This window comes from Dendropsophus ebraccatus, chromosome 13 (assembly GCF_027789765.1).
Source record: "Dendropsophus ebraccatus isolate aDenEbr1 chromosome 13, aDenEbr1.pat, whole genome shotgun sequence".
Classification (NCBI taxonomy): domain Eukaryota; kingdom Metazoa; phylum Chordata; class Amphibia; order Anura; family Hylidae; genus Dendropsophus; species Dendropsophus ebraccatus.
This window is the reverse complement of record NC_091466.1, coordinates 70,899,047-70,918,947: the sequence shown is the minus strand read 5'-3', so window position 1 is coordinate 70,918,947 and position 19,901 is coordinate 70,899,047. Positions and strand designations below refer to the sequence as shown.

Below are 19,901 nucleotides of genomic sequence, written 5' to 3'. Positions count from 1 at the left end.
TCCGATACCCTTCACCGCCACAATACCTAGTTTATTAAGAAACGGGATTTTGATTATCTTCCCTAGGTAGGTGTTGTATTGACTGTTAGTACTCACCTGTTTACATTGACCATACGGATAGAGTAAGTATTCTTGTCCCACTCCTTTAATCATTATGGGACTGGGACCTCTGGGACTAAAGGCCCTATTCCACCAACAGATCTGACGACAGATTATCTTTCAAAGATTTGAAGCCAAACCCAGGAGTGGATTTGAAAAGAGGAGAAATCCAGTCTTTCCTTTATGACCTGTTCTCTGATTATAGTCTGTTCCTGGGTTTGGCTTCAAATCTTTGAAAGATAATCTGTCGTCAGATCTGTTGGTGGAATAGGGCCTTAACTCTAATGTTTTATATTTGCTAGTGCCCCCCTTTGGCCACTGTCTTTTGGGACATCTAGTCCGCTGGTCTTCCTTAAAGGGTAACAGTGAGTAAATACCTGCCACAAGCAGTCCTCTTATCTACACATTTTTCACCATATCAATAAATTAATCAATGTTGGTGGTGTGTATGTTTTGCTGTACCATGTCCTGTTACCTCATTTGCCCCTGATGACGTCACATTGTATCAGTGACAGAAACGCGTAGGGTGAGGTGTACGGCATCTTGGCACTTGTGTGGTTGGTTCACTGACGGGATTTGGCGTTACAGCCTAGTTGGTGACTCTTCTGCGACACAAGTGCGTTTTTTCTTGGATTGAAAGAGTGATTGATTTTTTTTTTCCCACTCATACGGTGTGCTGGACCTTTGAACCACAATTGGTGTACATATAACTATACTCAGAGGCTAGCTACGTATTGACATAGTGGATCTTTAGTCACTCTAGATCTTTTTTGATTACACTAGTCCCGGACGGGACCAATATATTTGTGGATCTTATTTTATCTTGATCATAATAAAAGTTATATTTTAAGCTATACCTTCATATTTCACATTTCTGTACTTCTAGCGAAGGTTCCTAATACCACTGACTGGTGGGTGTACCCTATCTACACCACTGCTATATATTTATTAAGAAAATGTAACAATTTATTACAAGGACATAAAGTCTGTCTGGCTGTGTTGTCCAGACTGCTCTACACCGGCCACTCAGGTAGCTGGGACTACAGACACCACTCCTGCTCTACTGACTACTGACGTGGGCGGAGAACAGCGACACCTGCTGACGGGAATGAGCACTATCACACTGGGAGCCCATTTACTACAAGAGGCTGCTGTGCACCAGCGACATCCAGTGGTGGTAATTAGTACTGCCGCTCTCAGCCTCTGCGCAATAACAACAGCGACACCTAGTGTTAACAATGAATCAGACACATAATAAAGTCAGGGAGTGGACGCTTTGGATATAAATGCTATATCATGACTGTATCGAGCTCTGCGGGTTTCTAGAGCGGTAACGCGGCTGTGTGAATAAGCCTCAAGATGCAGATTTCTGTTCTCTGGACTTGACATGACTTGGGTCGATGTGTGTTTGATGCAAACAATTGAAGTTTTAGGACGAAAACTATATTTATCTGGCGCCGTCTTCGGTATCCACGTACAGAAGATACGGAGCTAGCGCCCTCTGCTGGCAGCTGTAACCCAGATACTCCTCCCACCGCTGGGGTCTATAGTTTTCCGGTTCAATAGGAAGCCAGTTGATGACGTCACGGCTGTTGACACCAGCAGTGGGCGGGACTTCCGCGAGGCGCGCGCACGTCCCCTTTAATGTGGTCACGTGACTGTGAGGACGTTTCTCCCTGCGGCGAGCACGCGCTGAGGGATCATGTGGACGAGCCGGGCGCTGGTGCCGCCTGTAGAGGGCGCCCGGGGGGAGGTGGCGCAGGGGGGACATGTCACTCTCCAGCCGTAGAGCGGACACTATGAGGGGACGCGCCGTGTAGCGGAGCCCGGGGAGGGGATGTTATCCAGGAAGAAAACCAAGAAAGAAGTTTCTAAGCCTTCCGAGGTGCAGGGGAAGTACGTGAAGAAGGAGACGTCACCCCTGCTGCGGAGTAAGTGACCGGGGGTCTGCGGAGAGGGGAGAGGACCGGGGGTCTGCGGAGAGGACCGGGGGTCTGGGGAGAGGGCCGGGGGTCTGCGGAGAGGACCGGGGGTCTGCGGAGAGGGGAGAGGACCGGGGGTCTGCGGAGAGGGGAGAGGGGAGAGGACCGGGGGTCTGCGGAGAGGGGAGAGGACCGGGGGTCTGCGGAGAGGGGAGAGGACCGGGGGTCTGCGGAGAGAGGAGAGGACCGGGGGTCTGCGGAGAGGGGAGAGGACCGGGGGTCTGCGGAGAGAGGAGAGGACCGGGGGTCTGCGGAGAGGGGAGAGGACCGGGGGTCTGCGGAGAGGGGAGAGGGGAGAGTACCGGGGGTCTGCGGAGAGGGGAGAGGGCCGGGGGTCTGCGGAGAGGGGAGAGGACCGGGGGTCTGCGGAGAGGGGAGAGGACCGGGGGTCTGCGGAGAGGGGAGAGGGCCGGGGGTCTGCGGAGAGGGGAGAGGACCGGGGGTCTGCGGAGAGGGGAGAGGACCGGGGGTCTGCGGAGAGGGGAGAGGACCGGGGGTCTGCGGAGAGGGGAGAGGACCGGGGGTCTGCGGAGAGGGGAGAGGACCGGGGGTCTGCGGAGAGGGGAGAGGGCCGGGGGTCTGCGGAGAGGGGAGAGGGCCGGGGGTCTGCGGAGAGGGGAGAGGGGAGAGGACCGGGGGTCTGCGGAGAGGGGAGAGGACCGGGGGTCTGCGGAGAGGGGAGAGGACCGGGGGTCTGCGGAGAGGGGAGAGGACCGGGGGTCTGCGGAGAGGGGAGAGGACCGGGGGTCTGCGGAGAGGGGAGAGGACCGGGGGTCTGCGGAGAGGGGAGAGGACCGGGGGCTGGAGCAGCGGCTGTATGGGATGTGCCGGCTCCTAAGTTACACTGGGGGGAGAGCGGGGAGAGGGGACACCGGGGTTCGGGCTCCTCTACAGACACTCAGCAGGTATTGGGGGGGTCACAGTGAGGCCAGATGGTATTGAGGTCCCCCATAGTGAGCAGGAGAGGTACCAGACTGTCTGTAGTGGAGGGGTCTGGAGTGGAGCAGTACCGGGGGGGGGGGGTCTGGAGTGGAGGGGAGCAGTACCGGGGGTGTCTGTAGTGGAGTGGAGCGGTATTGGGGGGGTCTGTAGTGGAGGGGAGCGGTATTGGGGGGGTCTGTAGTGGAGGGGAGCGGTATTGGGGGGGTCTGTAATGGAGGGGAGCGGTATTGGGGGGGGGTCTGTAGTGGAGGGGAGCGGTATGGGGAGGGTCTGTAGTGGAGGGGAGCGGTATTGGGGGGGTCTGTAGTGGAGGGAGCGGTATTGGGGGGGTCTGTAATGGAGAAGAGCGGTATTGGGGGGGGTCTGTAGTGGAGGGGAGCGGTATTGGGGGGGGGTCTGTAGTGGAGGGGAGCGGTATTGGGGGGGTCTGTAATGGAGGGGAGCGGTATTGGGGGGGTCTGTAGTGGAGGGGAGCGGTATTGGGGGGGTCTGTAATGGAGGGGAGCGGTATTGGGGGGGGTCTGTAGTGGAGGGGAGCGGTATTGGGGGGGTCTGTAGTGGAGGGAGCGCTATTGGGGGGGTCTGTAGTGGAGGGAGTGCTATTGGGGGGGGTCTGTAGTGGAGGGGAACGGTATTGGGGGGGTCTGTAGTGGAGGGGAACGGTATTGGGGGGGTCTGTAGTGGAGGGAGCGGTATTGGGGGGTCATCTGTAGTGGAGGGGAGCGGTATTGGGGGGTCATCTGTAGTGGAGGGGAGCGGTATTGGGGGGGGTCTGTAGTGGAGGGAGCGCTATCGGGGGGGTCTGTAGTGGAGGGGAGCAGTATGGGGGATCTGTAGTGGAGGGGAGCAGTATGGGGGATCTGTAGTGGAGGGGAGCGGTATTGGGGGGGTCTGTAGTGGAGGGGAGCGGTATTGGGGGGGTCTGTAGTGGAGGGGAGCGGTATTGGGGGGGTCTGTAGTGGAGGGGAGCAGTAGTGGGGGGTCGTCTGTAGTGGAGGGGAGCAGTATTGGGGGGTCGTCTGTAGTGGAGGGGAGCGGTCCTGGGAGGGAGTGTTCCTCTCCACTACAGACACCCCCAGAACTGCTCACGAGCCTAGAGCTGGACCCGGCAGCCATACACCAATGTGACCCACTGACCTGTAGGGGACAGCTGCAGTCCTATAGACTGTAATGGCAGAGATTGTCCGCTCCTCTGTGATGACAGTGCTGTGGAATTGGTTAGTGATAAATAAAGGAGTTGTCCTAATGGCTCACACCTCTTGACACCACTTTCCCAGTGTGAATACACTGTGGGTAACCACGCATATTACATTGACCACTGATCTCCGCTTTGGCTACCATATTACTTTACAAGCCCATAGCCCTTTCATTCACTGAGAATCTCCTATCGCTTCAGCCAATTTGTAAGCTATGTAAGCTATGCCCCGGCCACTCGTACACAGATTGCCGACCTTGTGCTATCTAAGTCATGGCACGTGCCCATTGTTACCGCTGTGCATGATGGGAGCCGGATGGTGTTATCTGTTGTACCGGTAATGCATCAGTGATAATGTAAACTTAGATATTTGTAAGTTGAAGTGTGTGCAGCTTTAACTATTAGAGGGGTATTCCAGCAATCCCTTTGTTCTGGTTTCATGATGATCGGTTGTTTACCATCATATAGGTGGGCACACATCCATTGATGCCAGTTGATAGTACAGATCTAGTCAGCTGATCAGGGGGTAAGTAGTGCACCCATGGCTGTTCCCACCAGATCTGATTATGGAGATATATGCAGCCACTATGTGACATCTATGTGTAACTTGCTTATAGTCTTGTGCCTTTGTACTTAAATTCCCTATTTTCTCCTTTCTTGTAGATCTGATGCCTTCCTTTATCCGCCATGGGCCAACCATACCAAGACGGACTGATATTTTGCCTCCAGAACCTGCTCCTTCTCAATATAGCCCCACAGGAGATGGGATGGTTTCAAGAAACCAAAGCTTTTTGCGGACTCCAGTGCAAAGGACACCCCATGAGGTTATGCGCAGGGAGAGTAATAGACTTTCCGCTCCATCCTATTTAGTTCGGGGACTGGGTGATGTCCCTAGGGAATATGGTTCCTCGTCTCAGTCCTTCTTAACAGAGAACAGTTCTGTTCTTGAGAATGGGGATGGAAACTCAAGGTACTTCTCAGACCACCACTATGATGGCCAAAGAAGGAAACAGCTGGGGGACCGCGCACATGAAGAGTATAGATACTATGAGCATGGGGGCGATCATGTACAGCGGATGTTACATGGACAAGGCCGACATCCTGCAGGTTAGTGAAAACTGAAACATCACCTACTTACAGGTTATGTGATGATTAGCTGAATGGTGGGGATCTGACCGCCGGGACCCTTGACAATTAATGGAGGTCACCCAAGGTCACTCATCCAATCCTGTAGAGGGTGGGGGGGTCAAACTCAGGCCCTCCAGCAGTTGAAAGACCACAATTCCCATCATGCCTAGATAGCTAGAGCTGTAGCTTTGGCTGTAAAGGCAAGATGGGAATTGTAGTTTTGTAACAGCTGGACAGCCAAGAGTTTTGACCCCCTAGAGAGGTGGCTGAACATGCATGCTGCCATCAGATTCACTTGGGAGACAACTGACCTCTGTTCTTATGATGATGAGGGTCTCAGCGGTTAGTTTACTACCAAACAGATATCACCATTCATTCGGGTAGGGTAATATCCCCTTTAAGAATATATGATTAAAGGGGTTGTCTAGGATTAGAAAAACATAGCTGCTTTCTTTCTCAAACAGCGTCACCCTTGTCCTCAGTTTGTGTGTGGTATTACAACTCAGTTCCATTGCATTGAATGGAGCCAAGTTGTACTCCACGCACAACAGAGGACAGATGTGGTCCTGATTTTGTGGGAAGCAGCTATGTTTTTTCTAATCTTTAACCCCTTTTACCCCCTTTGACTAAATGACATTACTGTCATTGTTTATAATGTGCGTTGCTTGGCAAGGGATGCAATGAGCCTAGAAATATTCCACTTCAGTAAGTAAACCCAGGAGTGCACCAGCCCTGTTATATAAATGCAGGCAGTGTTTTGGGCTTTTTTCTTTTTCTTTCTAAATAGTAGTGTCCCTTTAAGTCCCTCTTTAATCTGACAGTACTCCAAAAACAACAGGGATGTGCTCATCCTCCTTGGTATGAAATGAACCTTTCACATATCAGATTCCTCGGGGAGGGGTATATAACACTTTACATTCCCGTGTACATTATAATCCGCAGCCCGGGTGAATGAACTTTCCCTTGTACGAGACTGAAGTAACACTAAACACTGCTCCATCTCTTTCCTGCTCGGCTGCATGAAGCTGATATTAGTATTTTATATTGTGTACTAGGTATTGGAAGGATCGCTGCAACTTCATTAGGAAACTTAACAAACCACAGCTCCGAAGACATGCCCCTGCCAGCCGGGTGGTCGGTGGATTGGACCATACGGGGCAGAAAGTACTACATAGACCACAATACTAACACTACGCATTGGAGTCACCCGCTGGAGAGGGAAGGACTGCCCCCAGGCTGGGAGCGAGTGGAGTCAGCAGAATTTGGGGTTTATTATGTGGATCATATTAATAAACGGGCCCAGTACAAGCATCCATGTGCACCAAGGTAAATGCATCTGTTCTTATTCTTCAAATCACTTAAAGGGGCCATATACAACTAGCTCTTCCGTTTCTTAGATGCACTATACATTCCTGTGTTGTGAATGGGGAGAGTGGAGGTAAGCCAGATCTGTCTGGCAACGGCTGATCTCCCCAAAAACAAAAGGGTTGTGCAGTTGAGATCTAACATGTCGGATCCTTCTTTTCCTCTATACCAGGGGTCCTCAACTGGCGGACCGCGGTCCGAACCCGGACCGCGGAGGCCAGATGTCCGGACCCCTGGTCAGACCTCCTAACCGCCCGGGACGGACCGTATCCAGGGCAGTTAGGAGGTTCCGCTCCCCACCGCACTGCCTCCCGCCCCATAGGCGTACTGTCCTTGGATGTCAGTACGCCTGTGGGGCTGGGGGCAGTGTCGGCTTGGCCCCTGGCTGATACGCGCTCTCTGGGGACGTCCCGGGGATTCCCCAGCAGAGCGCGCATCAGTGACCTCAGTGTATGCCGTCGGCCTGCTCTACCGGAAGTGCAGGCCGGTGGCGTACACTGAGGTCACTGGTACACGCTCTGCTGGGGAATCCCCGGGACGTCCCCAGAGAGCGCATATCAGCCGGGGGCCGGACCGACAGGAGAAGTCAAGACAGGCGCAGTGGGGGAACAAGGTGCTAGGTGAGTTGTGGGTTGTTTGTTTTTTTTTGTCTGGGGGCCATCTACAAGGGGAGAGCGCACAGGGGGGCTATATACTACTGGGGGGAGCTCACAGGGGGCTATATACACTACAGGGGAGAACACAGGGGGCTATATACTACAGGGGGAGAGCACAGGGAGCTATATACTACTTGGGGGGCTATATACTACTGGGGGGAGCTCACAGGGGGGCTATATACTACTGGGGGAAGCTCACAAGGGGCTATATACTACAGGGGGAGAGCACAGGGGGCTATATACTACTGGGGGAGCTCACAGGGGGGCTATATACTACTGGGGGGAGCTCACAGGGGGCTATATACTACAGGGGGAGAGCACAGGAAGCTATATACTACTTGGGGGTCTATATACTACTGGGGAGAGCTCACAGGGGGGCTATACACTACTGGGGGAGCAACAGGGGGGTTATATATTACCAGGGCAGTCACCCCCTTTGTACCTAATATCAAAGGGCTGGTGAGAGAGAAAAAATGCCAGTTTTCCTGCTAATAAGCAGCAATTCTGTATGTAAATAGTTGAACGTTTGTGAAAATTATCAAAACACGTTTCCTACTGATGTTCAGCTCTGACCTTCACCTGACAATAGACCCCGGTAAGTGGACCTTCACTAAAAGTTGTTGAGTACCCCTGCTCTATACCATTAGGGGGCCCTGATACATGAGCTGTAGATGTATATGGGCAGGGGTGATGTGGTAGTTTGTAGCACCCTGTATTGTCAGTGTGATTGTCAATGTCTTCCGGCATCAGATCAGCCGTGTCTGTTCCGGTGCCCCGCTCTGTTATCTCTAATATAGAGAAGTATATTAGGAAATTTGCTTTAGGGTCTTTGAATGGAACCATAAAGTAAAGGTTTTGTATGGTAATGCTGTATTCATTGTGGGCGTTTATTACATCCTTTAGGCTAGGATTGTCCTCAGATTACATTGTGGAGTTAATACCATGCAAACACCAGTTTGGGTGGGCTCCTTTGTTAGGCCCATTATATCTGTGCTCATTCAATCTGTATTTGTCCTGCAGCGTTCCCCGCTACGACCAGCCCCCTCCCCTCCCTCCTCCTGTAACTTATCAGCCGCAACAAGTGGAAAGAAGCCAGCAGCTCCTAGTGCCTGCCAATCCATACCATACGGCCGAGATCCCAGATTGGCTTCAGGTCTACGCCAGGGCCCCTGTGAAGTAAGTTTTCTTTGTATATTCCATGAGGTCATGGGGAGCCAAGCCATGAAATTGCTTCAGTATATGAATTACTGACAGGATCATCTGTCCTACACTTAATGGGGATTTTATCTCTATAAATCACATCTGGTATCTCAGTACTGGGTTTCACCCTTGGATCTGTATTTTGTGCATTGTTTCTGCTGGATTTGAGTGTTGCCCTATGTATGACTTGTCCTTAGATCTGAATGCATACGTAAGCCATTACAAGCTAGTCGGCTGCTAAGCAAGCTGGGAGATGTCTCTTTGTAGTATAGCTTGCACAGCCATTTATTATATTACTTGGCTATCAACCCTCCCCTCCTTTAAGGATTAGTTCATGAGTTTGGTTTCAGTTTCGAAAGTCCCCAAATATACTTTTTGCGAATGTACCTAAATTTATTAAATTTTTTACATCACATGGTCGGAGTGGAGATCTCAGTAGCGGTCCATTTTTCAAATCGCCTTGGTGACACAGGGGAATGGATATCTGTGTACTAGGGGTGCTGGGCTCATGTCCAGTGCATAGAACGGCCCACTTTGAATGTCGCAAAACCAATGCAGTTGGTGGGAACTGGGCAGCGATTTGAAAAATGGACTCTATCTCCAAATTTAGGGTATGTCCACACTACAGAATTCGCAGCGTGTGATCTGCCAGGATTCTGTAGTGTGGACATACCCTAAAAGGTTTTGATAGCCTTAGCAAATTGGTGGAACCATGGGAAAAGTCCATGCCGGGTGTGTTCCTTACATGAGCCATGTTCTGATTCACTATGACTCGTCATGGTAAGTTTTGGTTGCCCAGGCATGATGGTAATTGTAGACTTTCAGCAACTGGAGGGCCGCAAGGTTCCCCTTCCTCTATGATGGCTGGCAGCTAATGAGACGGTGCAGATACTGTGCATGTTCCAGTGTCCCATAGTTCATACATACACAGATCCTCCTGGTGATCCTCCTACAGCTCATTCTGCCAGACCGTGACTCGGATGCCTCTGATCTTCTTTCTGAAGAGAGATTCCAGCTCCTAATAATAAAGAATCCGTCCTCTTGACCTTTCTTGTTTTTCTGACTTTGGAATGTTAGTGCATTTCCGTCCGTCTTCTTCTAGACATGCGCTTACGGGTGCACATTTTCATTGGCGCATTATACTGTTTGCTCATTTTTATGCTTGATACATTTAAAAATCCAAAGCAGGGAAGTCTTTATTGTGTTTGTGGGCTGTCATGTTATACCTCGGTGTGGGCAAACACACAAGATTGATGGGCGTGGAGTTAAGAGGAAGATTATGGAAAGTTGTTGGTGACTTAATTTAGCCCCCACCCCCACCTGTAGGGTAGACTATGATTGCATAGTCCTCATACTCGTGGTTACTGTATTACAGCTCTGAAGCAAAAACTGCTGCCCCAGCAGATGAATTTCTAAATGATAATGCAGTTTATAGAAAACTAAATATGTGCGAGCGATTGCCCTTTTAGCTTAGTGGATACTCCCATCCACTGGGCCGGGCAGTCACATACATCTATAATTAAGCAAGTCTTGAAGGGAAACCTCATTTCTAGGGTGTGAGGCCTGAGGAGGGTGGTATAACTCCATGTATCAGTGGGTTGTGCCTTCAATTATAATATCACATCAGCCCTGTGAGTATGAAGCACGTGCATTGTGCAGAATGTATTAGTGACATCTATAGGATACACTTGCTGCGGTCATGCTTCATAAGAATCGCTTAGGAATTGAACTAAGAACCAGGAATAGAATAACAGACAAACCAACCATGGGCAAGACAGGGTGACAAGCATGGAATGTAGTCAGGGACACAGGCAAGGGTTAAAATGGGGAGTGGACCTAAGGAGCCATGAGAAGAGCAGGTACAGAGGACAAGACAGAGATGTGGGCAGGAGTCATAGGTCATAATCAGGAATTGAGTCATAGGTCAGAGACAGAGGTAGAACAACATTTACCAGGCAAACCATTGCAAAGGATGAGACAGAAATGTAGACAGGAACAAAGTCAAGGGGTTAAGTCAGGAAAAGAACAACAGCTCCCAGACGAACCATCCCAAGAATGAGGCAGGACCAGGATGATATACATACCAGGACAAGGTATGAACTTCAGTCAGTGTATGGCAGAAAGGCTCCCCTTTAAAAAGGAAGCCAGGACTGATGTCATCTTCTGAGAAGAGCTTTGGCCTGATCACACAGAAGATTATAGCCAGGGCAATAAAGACGTCAGCTTGCTCAGCAATCACCAATAGTCAGCAGTAGCCATGGCCTCTCATGATGTGAGGTGAGTACACAGTCCCTAATGCAGCCCACCCCCTCCTTCCCCCCTCATTTTGCCTAATAACTGGGTAGGTAATGAGGCGTGTGTGTGCCGGGGGCATTTGGCTGTATTGTAAGGATGTCCTGGGACACGTATCCAGGAGGAATGGCCCAGGGCATGTTTTGGGATGTAGGAGGACAGACGTGGTTTGTGTACAGAGCCGTCTATTGTAAGCCTTAAGTCAACAAATATCCTTTCACTGATGATGCTTAAAGCTGCAGTTTCACTTCCTTGTTTTATTCTATCCCATATTATAAAAGAAGGAAACTTTTGTTTGTGTCTAAAGAAGCTTCTCAAAAACTGTGATGTAGAAGTACAACTCTCAGCATGCCCTGACAGCTGCAGGGCTGTGGTCTCCGATCTGTGGCTGTCAGGGCATGCTGGGAGTTGTAGTTTTGCATGAGGTTGAGACTAACTGGACCAAAAAAATCTGGATTCCGAGGCCCAGAACCTACCGCCGCCTCCCGTGGATCCTCCTGCTTACAGGCCTCCGTGAATTATACAATGCTTCTGAACCGCATATTTTTCTTCCCACTCACAGATATGACCACATCTTGAAGTGGGAACTCTTCCAGCTGGCAGATTTGGACACGTACCAGGGCATGCTCAAGTTACTGTTCATGAAAGAACTGGAAAGGATAGTAAAACTGTATGAAGCCTATAGACAGGCACTTATCACCGAGGTGGAGACGCGCAAACAGAGACAACAGTGGTATGCTCAGCACAACAAGAACTTCTAAGACCCTCCCCGTATTCCTGCTCTATTCTTCTCCTCAGGACTGGAAATCTTCCCCGTTTTTCTCTTAGTGCCTTGGACAATCCTGTGCCTACAGTAAATGCTACGTGTATTATCCATAAAGGGAAAGTTTTGTCTGAAAGTATCATAATGCTAAAAGATTTCAATAGGCCCCCCTCTATGGAGCAAGTCATAGAAATGGATTTCTGTTCAGGATGTATGAGCCATTGATTTTACAGTGATGAGAATTTCCCGGAGTGCGCTGCCTAGTGTACAGGCAGCCATTTTTGTAACACAATATTCGTTATGATGCCCCTGGTTACTGCTGCAGAAATGGCTGCGGTGGTCCTTTCTATCTGAATGGGATGTGCAGAAATTCAACCCTATTTGGAGGAAAAGAACTAATGTTGTGCAACAAATCTGCCGTGTGTGAATTTACTCCAAGAATATTGACAGAAGGCACTAAATGGTTATGAGTTGAGTTTGTATGGTGTCTGGATGGGTGACAACATGCTGCACCCACATACAGTTGTGTGCAGTGTGTCTTTTATGTGACAGGGCATCCTATCAGTGGCTCTAACTATCTACCATGTTAGTGTAGTGTGTGAGGATGTAATCTATGTAAAGTGCAAGCGAGGTTAAAGGGGTTATCCAGTGCTACAAAAACATGGCCACTTTCTTTCAGAGACAGCACGACTCTTGTCTCCAGTTCAGGTGCGGTTTGCAATTAAACTCCATTCACTTCAATTGAACTTGGCAGCAAAACCCTGCCCAAGTTGGAGACAAGAGTAGGGCTGTCTCTAGGAGAAAGTGGCCATGTTTTTGTAGCGCCGGATAACCCCTTTAAGTCAAATGGGTATATTCCTAGTTACAAGCCATCACTATATTGAAGGGGCTGCAGTGCTGGTTTAGCGACTGGTCCGCCATTTTATTCCTCCCAATAGGGCCATGCAGCCATTCCCTTTACAGCTGGGTGACTGTGTGTGTGTGTGTGTGTGGGGGGGGGGAAGGAGTAGTCCGTATATAGGGAAAAAGCAGTAAAGGGGATGCAGGCCCACAATATACTATATCATATCCTGGCAATATGCCATCATGGTGAGGTAGGATTGCTCCTTTAAGTGAATATAAATGGTGCGTATACCATATGAATGATGGCGGCTTCCAAAAGTTTGGTGCAACCAAATGCAATGTTATACGGCCAAGGTTTTTATTTTTTAATAAATAATATATATTATTGTATTTTCATATGGGACTGATAGCATCAGGCTTCTTAGAGGGCTTGTCTGATATAGAAAACCCATTTTAATATACCCTTCGGGAGGGTTTTGAGCTGATAGCGGGATGGCTTCCAAAGAGTATCTCTCATTTTAAAGGACCTGTTCTTAATAACACATACAGCCATTGATATGAATGGGCACTATGTAATGCTTACATACTGCTCCTACCTGCTTGCTTCCTTACAGATAACAGCTGATCACTAAGGGTCTAGACAGGTAGCATGCCTTGTGCTGAGCTTCTTCTCAACAAGTAGACATTGTCCTAAGTGGATTGCTTACATAGGCAGCAACCAGGTGTCTACAGGGTATTGGAAGGCTAAAGAACTAAGTATGGAAAATTCTTTATTATATGCAGAAGTGCCTATTTTATACAGGAGACGCGTATTACTTAGGTTGTACTCCTATATGAAGCTCCAGCTGTCCCCCTGCAACTCTTGTGGATGGTGTAGATGTAGAAATCAGGATGGTTGCAGCCTTCTAATAAGCATACCATTCCAAATTCTAACGCTGGGTACCATTTTATTAAAAAAGGAAGATCCCTTTAAGGCCTACAGTGAGTGGGATTAGACCAAAGATGGAGGCGGAGACTCATATAACTGGAAATAAAGCAAGATGAGCAGCAGACTGATGAAGAGATGGTTATTGGTACAATGTGCAGCACATCTCCTCTCCGCTGGTTCCCGATCATTGTGAATTATCCGTGTGCTTTGTTTGGTCATCGCTAGAGGTCTAAAGCCAAATGTGACGGCTCCGCTGCAGACATACCTGACCAGTCTCAGCAATCAGGACACGTTAAAGCAAACTACGTGTTTTTTGTTTTTTTTTTTTTTTTGCTGACCAAACAAATCTATTATTCCTTGCGTATGATAAATATGTAAATGGTGTATATTTATTGTGACCATCAAACTGAATATACTGTAGCATATACTTCCATACACTAACTACTATGCAGGTGAGTTTTATATTTAAGAAAGCACAACTTTTTTTTTTTATCTTCCATGTATCTGTTACAGTTTCCAGAGGGCGTGTATTGTATTTTTGTCTATTCTTAAAATTATGTGAGTAATAAATATCTAAAAAAAAACACATTGATTCTTTCCCTGTTTTGTATTTTGCTAGTTACCTGAAAGGATTATACTTTTTGCTTTTTTACACGTTTCTATTGATACAAGTCGCCCATACTCATGTAGATGTTTCTGGAGGTTCATATAATATATATGAATGATAGTGCAAATCCCTGCCCCCACATGTATAACTAATTTCCAGTCATCTTATTGGGGGGGAGCCGTTCCCAAGCCTGGAATGGTTGATAACCGGGAACAATACATTCTGTGCCGCTGTGAGTGGAGATAAGACGAACTTTGTAATCATTGTTCCTATTGAGAATCTACATGTCAGCTCTTCATAAATCTACGTGGTTGTATAACATGCATCTTGCTCTCTGCTATCTATACGCCCGCTGATTTTAGTCACCCTGGTGACTGGCGTGGACTAATATGGAATGGAGTTCAATGGTAAATCAAACAGAGGTGTGTGCTCTGCAGTAACCTCTGTGCTCCTTAGTGGCGTGGGCATGCACTGAATTAGCATAGTTCTGTTAAAGGGGTTATCCAGCGCTACAAAAACATGGCCACTTTCTTCCAGAGACAGCTCTTGTCTTCAGCTTGGGTGGGGTTTTGCTACTCAGTTCCATTAAAGTGAATGGTGCTTAATTGCAAACTGCACCTGAACTGGAGTAGTTTTGTCTCTGAAAGAAAGCGGCCATGTTTTTGTAGCACTGGATAACCCCTTTAAGCTGACTAGTACTGTATATGGGCAACCTGGCTCATGTATATATTTATAATTTTAACATATTGTGCTGCAGTGTAGGCTGGAATACGTGACTCGAGTGTATTGTTTGGGAATGCCGGATGCATATTAGCTCCAATGAAAGGGAACTATTCTGCATCCAAAATATAATACAGAAATCTGGGGCTATCCTCTAAAGTTTAGCAGTGTATTTGAGCCCTGTAAACATACCAATAGCTATAGCTGTAATGCAGAACAGGAAATGGCAGAGACCTTGAGTAATTTGGAAGGACAGGAATTAGATAAGAAGAGTCAGATACAAATAACGCAGGTCTGGGACAACGAAGAAAAGCTATGTGGAGTTTAATGGACGGCGACCATTGAATGTTTTAATCAAAGATTCATAAGATGTCTTTATAGCAGCCACAGATGTATATCCATCAGGCGCATAAAGTTGAATAGAGAGTAGAGATGAGCGAACCGAGTTCGAGTCCATCCGAACCCGAACTTTCGGCATTTGATTAGCGGTGGCTGCTGAAGTTGGATAAAGCCCTAAGGCTATGTGGAAAACATGGATATAGTCATTGGCTGTATCCATGTTTTCCAGACAACCTTGGAGCTTTATCCAAGTTCAGCAGCCACCGCTAATCAAATGCCCATTGTTCGGGTTCGGATGGACTCGAACCTGAATCCGGTTCGCTCATCTCTAATAGAGAGGCATACTCAACCATTGGGGACATGGGAGCTTTGTTCTTGTTATTGATGGGGGTCCCAGTGATCAGATACTCACTCAATAATCTATTCTGTGCACAGGTGATGAGTGGTAGTAGGAAAACCCCTTTAAGGCAGGGTAAGACAAGGCCTATAGGAGGTTGTCTCCGGGCCACAACAAACGTCTCTCACAATCTTCTTTAATGTACATTTATAAAACTTTTTGAAACATCCTCTCCATAACCAGTATGTACCATAACAACCAAATATACAGTATAATAAATACAAGTGTACAGGCAGCGTGAGGGCTTGCAGCAGTACAGAGCACCTGCCAGTGCCATCACAGAAAGCTTTGCAGGGTGGCATTGGGTTTGAGCTCTCGTAATGTAACATAAGCTGCAACATGACAGTGAGTAACTAGAAGAAACAAAGTGTATGTGAAATAATGGAGTGACTGTATAATTGCCATATAGGATAAATTTATAGAATTACACACACTTCTATAAAAAATAAAGTAGCATAAGCCAGTGGAGGTTTGGTTATGTGTCCCAATATTTCTATAGTGTTCTGGTGGTACCATCACGAAACCCAGTGTAAGGTGCCCTGCAGAGTGTCAGGCAGCGTCCATCCTCCTCAAGAGCTGTGATGGTAGAACGCCCGCTCTTAAAGGTGAAGTCATGACAGCGTTACCATTAATATTTACCAGGTGGTGGACACTTAAGTTCATGCAGCTTTTCTGTGGGACTCTTATATGTCCTCTTCGCCTTGGACAGAGTATTACATATTCTTGTCGTGGTCTTCGGCAGCCTCGGGTTGGTGAGCGGGGAAGGCGTGGTGATATAAGTGTCTGTGGGTCGCTGCAGCGCTGTAAAGCTTATAGAGGGCCTGCAAAAAGAAGAAAAATGCTATTGTCTATTTCCAGCATGCTAGGAGTTGCAGTTTTGTAACAGCTGAAAGGCCACGGGTTAAAGACCTGTCATCTATACCAGAGGTCTCCACCTTGTGGCTCTCTAGCTGCTGTGGAACTGCAACTCCCAGCACACCCAGGCAGCCATTGGCTGAACATGAATGTAATGCCCCTTACAGCAGTAATTTTGATGCACATTTTTAAGCCAAATAGTAATTGGTGTAAACTGTACTAGACCATGCACACAGCGTAAACAGCCTATAAGTGCACCAGATTTATCAACCAGCACGTATCACATTCATAAATCTGCTGCATTTCTAGACTAGCCAATGGCCAAAATGTATCAATCAGCACAACTCTGAGCTGAGCTGTGATTTTGTTTTTATGGGAAAAGACGAAAAATGTATATTTTTTAAAGGGATTGTACCATCAGGTATATTGCTTTAAGATTTTTACATCAATAGACTGGGGACAGTGCAGGGATGCCAATGCTGCAGACTTTTTTTTTTTTTTAACCGCAGCCTGGTTCCTGTGCACGGCGCTGCCCGTCCCCAGTGTGAGGAAACCTCTTCCCTCTGTGACACGGCTCCATTAGAATCAATGGAGCCGAGCCTCAGAAGGGAGTGAATTCGTCACGCTGGGGGCTGGCAGTCCGCCTTCAGTGCTTCAAGCCGGGCGCCATTCTGTTAATGTAAAAATCTTAAAGCGATGATGGTACATTGGTTCACTTTCCCTATCCAGTATCAGTTGTGTGATGCATTATGAATTTGTACTTATTTTCAGGTTTCAAACTTCTGACACGGGAAAGGTTCCCTACACCTTAGACCAGTGCTTCTCAAACTGTGAGGCGCCCCCTAGTTGTTGGTGAGGCCCAGCTGAGGAGCCAGTTTTCACAAAATAACTATGATCTGCACAGTCCTTTTGCTGTTTGCAGAAATCTCCATTTTAACAACATTATTAGTTCATTTTGTACTTGCTTTATTAGTATCTAGAGCTTGGGAGACAGGTGAAAGGTAGCCCTAGCATTATTCTCAGCTTTTAAATGGACTTTCACCACAGATAGTGAGGCCCAGGCACTTTCTTGGTCAGTCTGGTGAGGCCCAGGCATTGCCTTGGTCTGTTGGTGAGGCTCGAGTAGAAAAGTTTGAGAAGCGCTGCCTTAGGGCCCTATTCCACCAGACGATTATCGTTTGCATAATCGTTAACAATCTCAAACGACCGCTATTGCGAAAGACCTGAAAACGTTCACTCATTTCCATGGAACGATAATCGTTACTTATGATCGTAATTGCGATAGTTATTTCCTCGATATTTATTCGCTATTGCGTTCGTATCTATTGCGAACGACCAAACGATGTCTTATTCAATGCGAACTATTTGCGAACGAGCAACAATAAAAATAGGTCCAGGTCTTATAAAGCGATCAACGATTTCTCGTTCGGTCGTTAATCGTTAACTGCATTTCAACCGAACGGTTATCGTTTGTATTCGAACGATTTAACGATAATCTGAACGATAATCGTCCGGTGGAATAGGGCCCTTAGACTAAAGTCAACCATGCTCACTGCTCAAGTCATGTTTGGCCATTAGTCTTTGGGGCTCTCCTGAAAGACCGCCGACAGATGATTATGATAAGCCTGAGCTTTTCCCTCCCCATAGAGAACACAGCAATGCTCGGCCATGTCGAACGTTCCTTTATATTGGGGGAGAGGGCATGTGGGAGAGAGAACTGACAGCCGAATAATTGTCTGTCCATCAGTTATTGAAGGTGTATGGCCAGCTTTACAGAGCTGTTGGGTCAAGGAGACACATGGTACCTTTCATGTATTAGTCTATGCTTGTAGAAAAATGCTTTTAGTCTTCAGTATAAAATGTCAAAGAAGCATTCCCAAAATCCTAAATTTCTGCAAGCTGGCACATCTCCTGGATTTCTATCCCTGCATGGGGCTCGTCTTCCAGCACAGAAAGGTGTTGGAACGGAGCGACAAGGTGTTACAGATTACAGCACTTCAGGATTTTGGGAATGTTTCTTTGACACTTTGCACTGCCTATGGCTGTATCCATATTCTCCTGGATTCTCTAGGGCTGCATCCAATGTCAGCAGCCACAGCTGATAAAATGCTGCATGCTCGGGTTTGTAGGAACCTGATCATGCTCAAAGTTCAATCAATTCTAATCAGCATCAGAGTGAGATGTGGTGCTGAGTTATAGCACTACACCACTTCCCTTCCCACCCCACAATATCACTTCTTTTCTAGCTTTCATTTAAAGGGGTTATTCAGCGCTACAAAAACATGGCCACTTTCTTCCAGAGACAGCGCCGCTCTTGTCTCCAGTTCAGGTGTGGTTTGCAAATTGGAGACAAGAGTGGTGCTGTCTGTGAAAGAAAGTGGCCATATTTTTGTAGTGCTAGATAATCCCTTTAAGTCACTGGAAGCCTCATGGCCAATCCACCATGCTGTCTGTGCCTCTTTGTTTTGTGCCTGTGTAAACCCATGTCTGTACATGTAGCGGAAAAAAAGCGCTATATGCACAGGCAAGCTAGCTTTGTGGTAATGGCTGTAGAATGAGAAATACCCTAAAAATTTAAATACACCCATAATTGAATAACCACCATATTGAATATATTAAATCCATTAATGCAATGTGGCCCTGCTTAAGACCAATTTTTACGTGGGTGTAATATGGCTTCAACTCTTAGATTCTGTAAATTCAAGTCACTAGACCAGCAGTCAGGCCTGACGTGTGGTCATAATGTTGAAGCAAGAATTGTGGCCATCCAAAACTTGCCTACCATGGAATATCAGTGGTCAGCTGTTTACATAATGTATACAGTTCCTTGGTAATAAACCTACCTCATTGGTGCTTCCCTTTTTTTTTTTTAGCAGCAATTGAAAAGAAGAAAAAGTCATGTTATTTTTTCAGACACATCTGGTGAAGGTTTTCTGTAAGGATCAGTAACCTAGAGATTTGTGGATTCCTAAACATCCCTTCTTTTGTGACTACCTACGATGGAAAGTGGGCTAGTCTATTCAGCTGGAAGAAGCCAACCAGAACATAGGAAATCATATATACACTTTTAGAACTCGGCAGCACCTGAAACTATCAGTGAAATAGTGCATGTCTCATCTGGCAGGATATAATGGGTCTGCAGCCAATCCAAATAGATTACTTTGTTTACACCACATGCAACGTTTCGGCAACAACTTACTATGTGCCTTCTATTACAATGGTGTATTGTGGCATAGTGGACCTCCACAGACATAAGAATCCAGGTACAGTTGCTACCCCTGCCTCTGTTCTGTTGGGGCACCTTTCACGTGGGACCCTCCAGCTGTTGCAAAACTACAATTTCCATCCTGCATGGACTGATAAGCCTTTGGCTGGCCAGGTATGATGGGAATTGTAGTTTTGCAATACCTGGAGGGCCACGAGATTGACACTTGAGCTATAGGTCTGTTTCATTGGTCCTACATGTTAGTTTTTAAGCTGCACCTTGTCTTTTCATTTCTTTGTCTTTCAGCTATAATAGTTGTCACCCTCAGCTTTTCTAAGCTCCTGAGTGTCAAATGGCTACATGTACGCATTTCATGCACAGTCCG

At 47.4% G+C, this 19,901-nt stretch overlaps 2 protein-coding genes across 7 annotated transcripts in view; one reads left to right on the top strand and one right to left on the bottom strand.

Annotated features, from left to right (window-relative positions):
• Positions 1-1,738: 1,738 nt before the first annotated feature.
• SAV1 (salvador family WW domain containing protein 1) lies at positions 1,739-13,799 on the top strand. The gene is made up of 5 exons (XM_069950527.1): positions 1,739-2,030; positions 4,882-5,325; positions 6,402-6,672; positions 8,388-8,543; positions 11,422-13,799. Exons 1-5 carry the CDS (start codon positions 1,937-1,939, stop codon positions 11,618-11,620), a joined length of 1,164 nt encoding a protein of 387 aa, XP_069806628.1. The 5' UTR covers positions 1,739-1,936; the 3' UTR covers positions 11,621-13,799.
• A 1,777-nt stretch (positions 13,800-15,576) lies between these two features.
• The window catches only part of ATL1 (atlastin GTPase 1), a 39,777-nt gene continuing 35,452 nt past the window's right edge, over positions 15,577-19,901 (bottom strand). For all 6 annotated transcript variants that reach the window (XM_069950359.1, XM_069950362.1, XM_069950363.1 and 3 more), the window contains exon 14: positions 15,577-16,277. In XM_069950359.1, the coding sequence (XP_069806460.1) occupies positions 16,170-16,277 (108 nt within the window). In that variant the 3' untranslated portion in view covers positions 15,577-16,169. The remainder of the gene's footprint in view (positions 16,278-19,901) is intronic.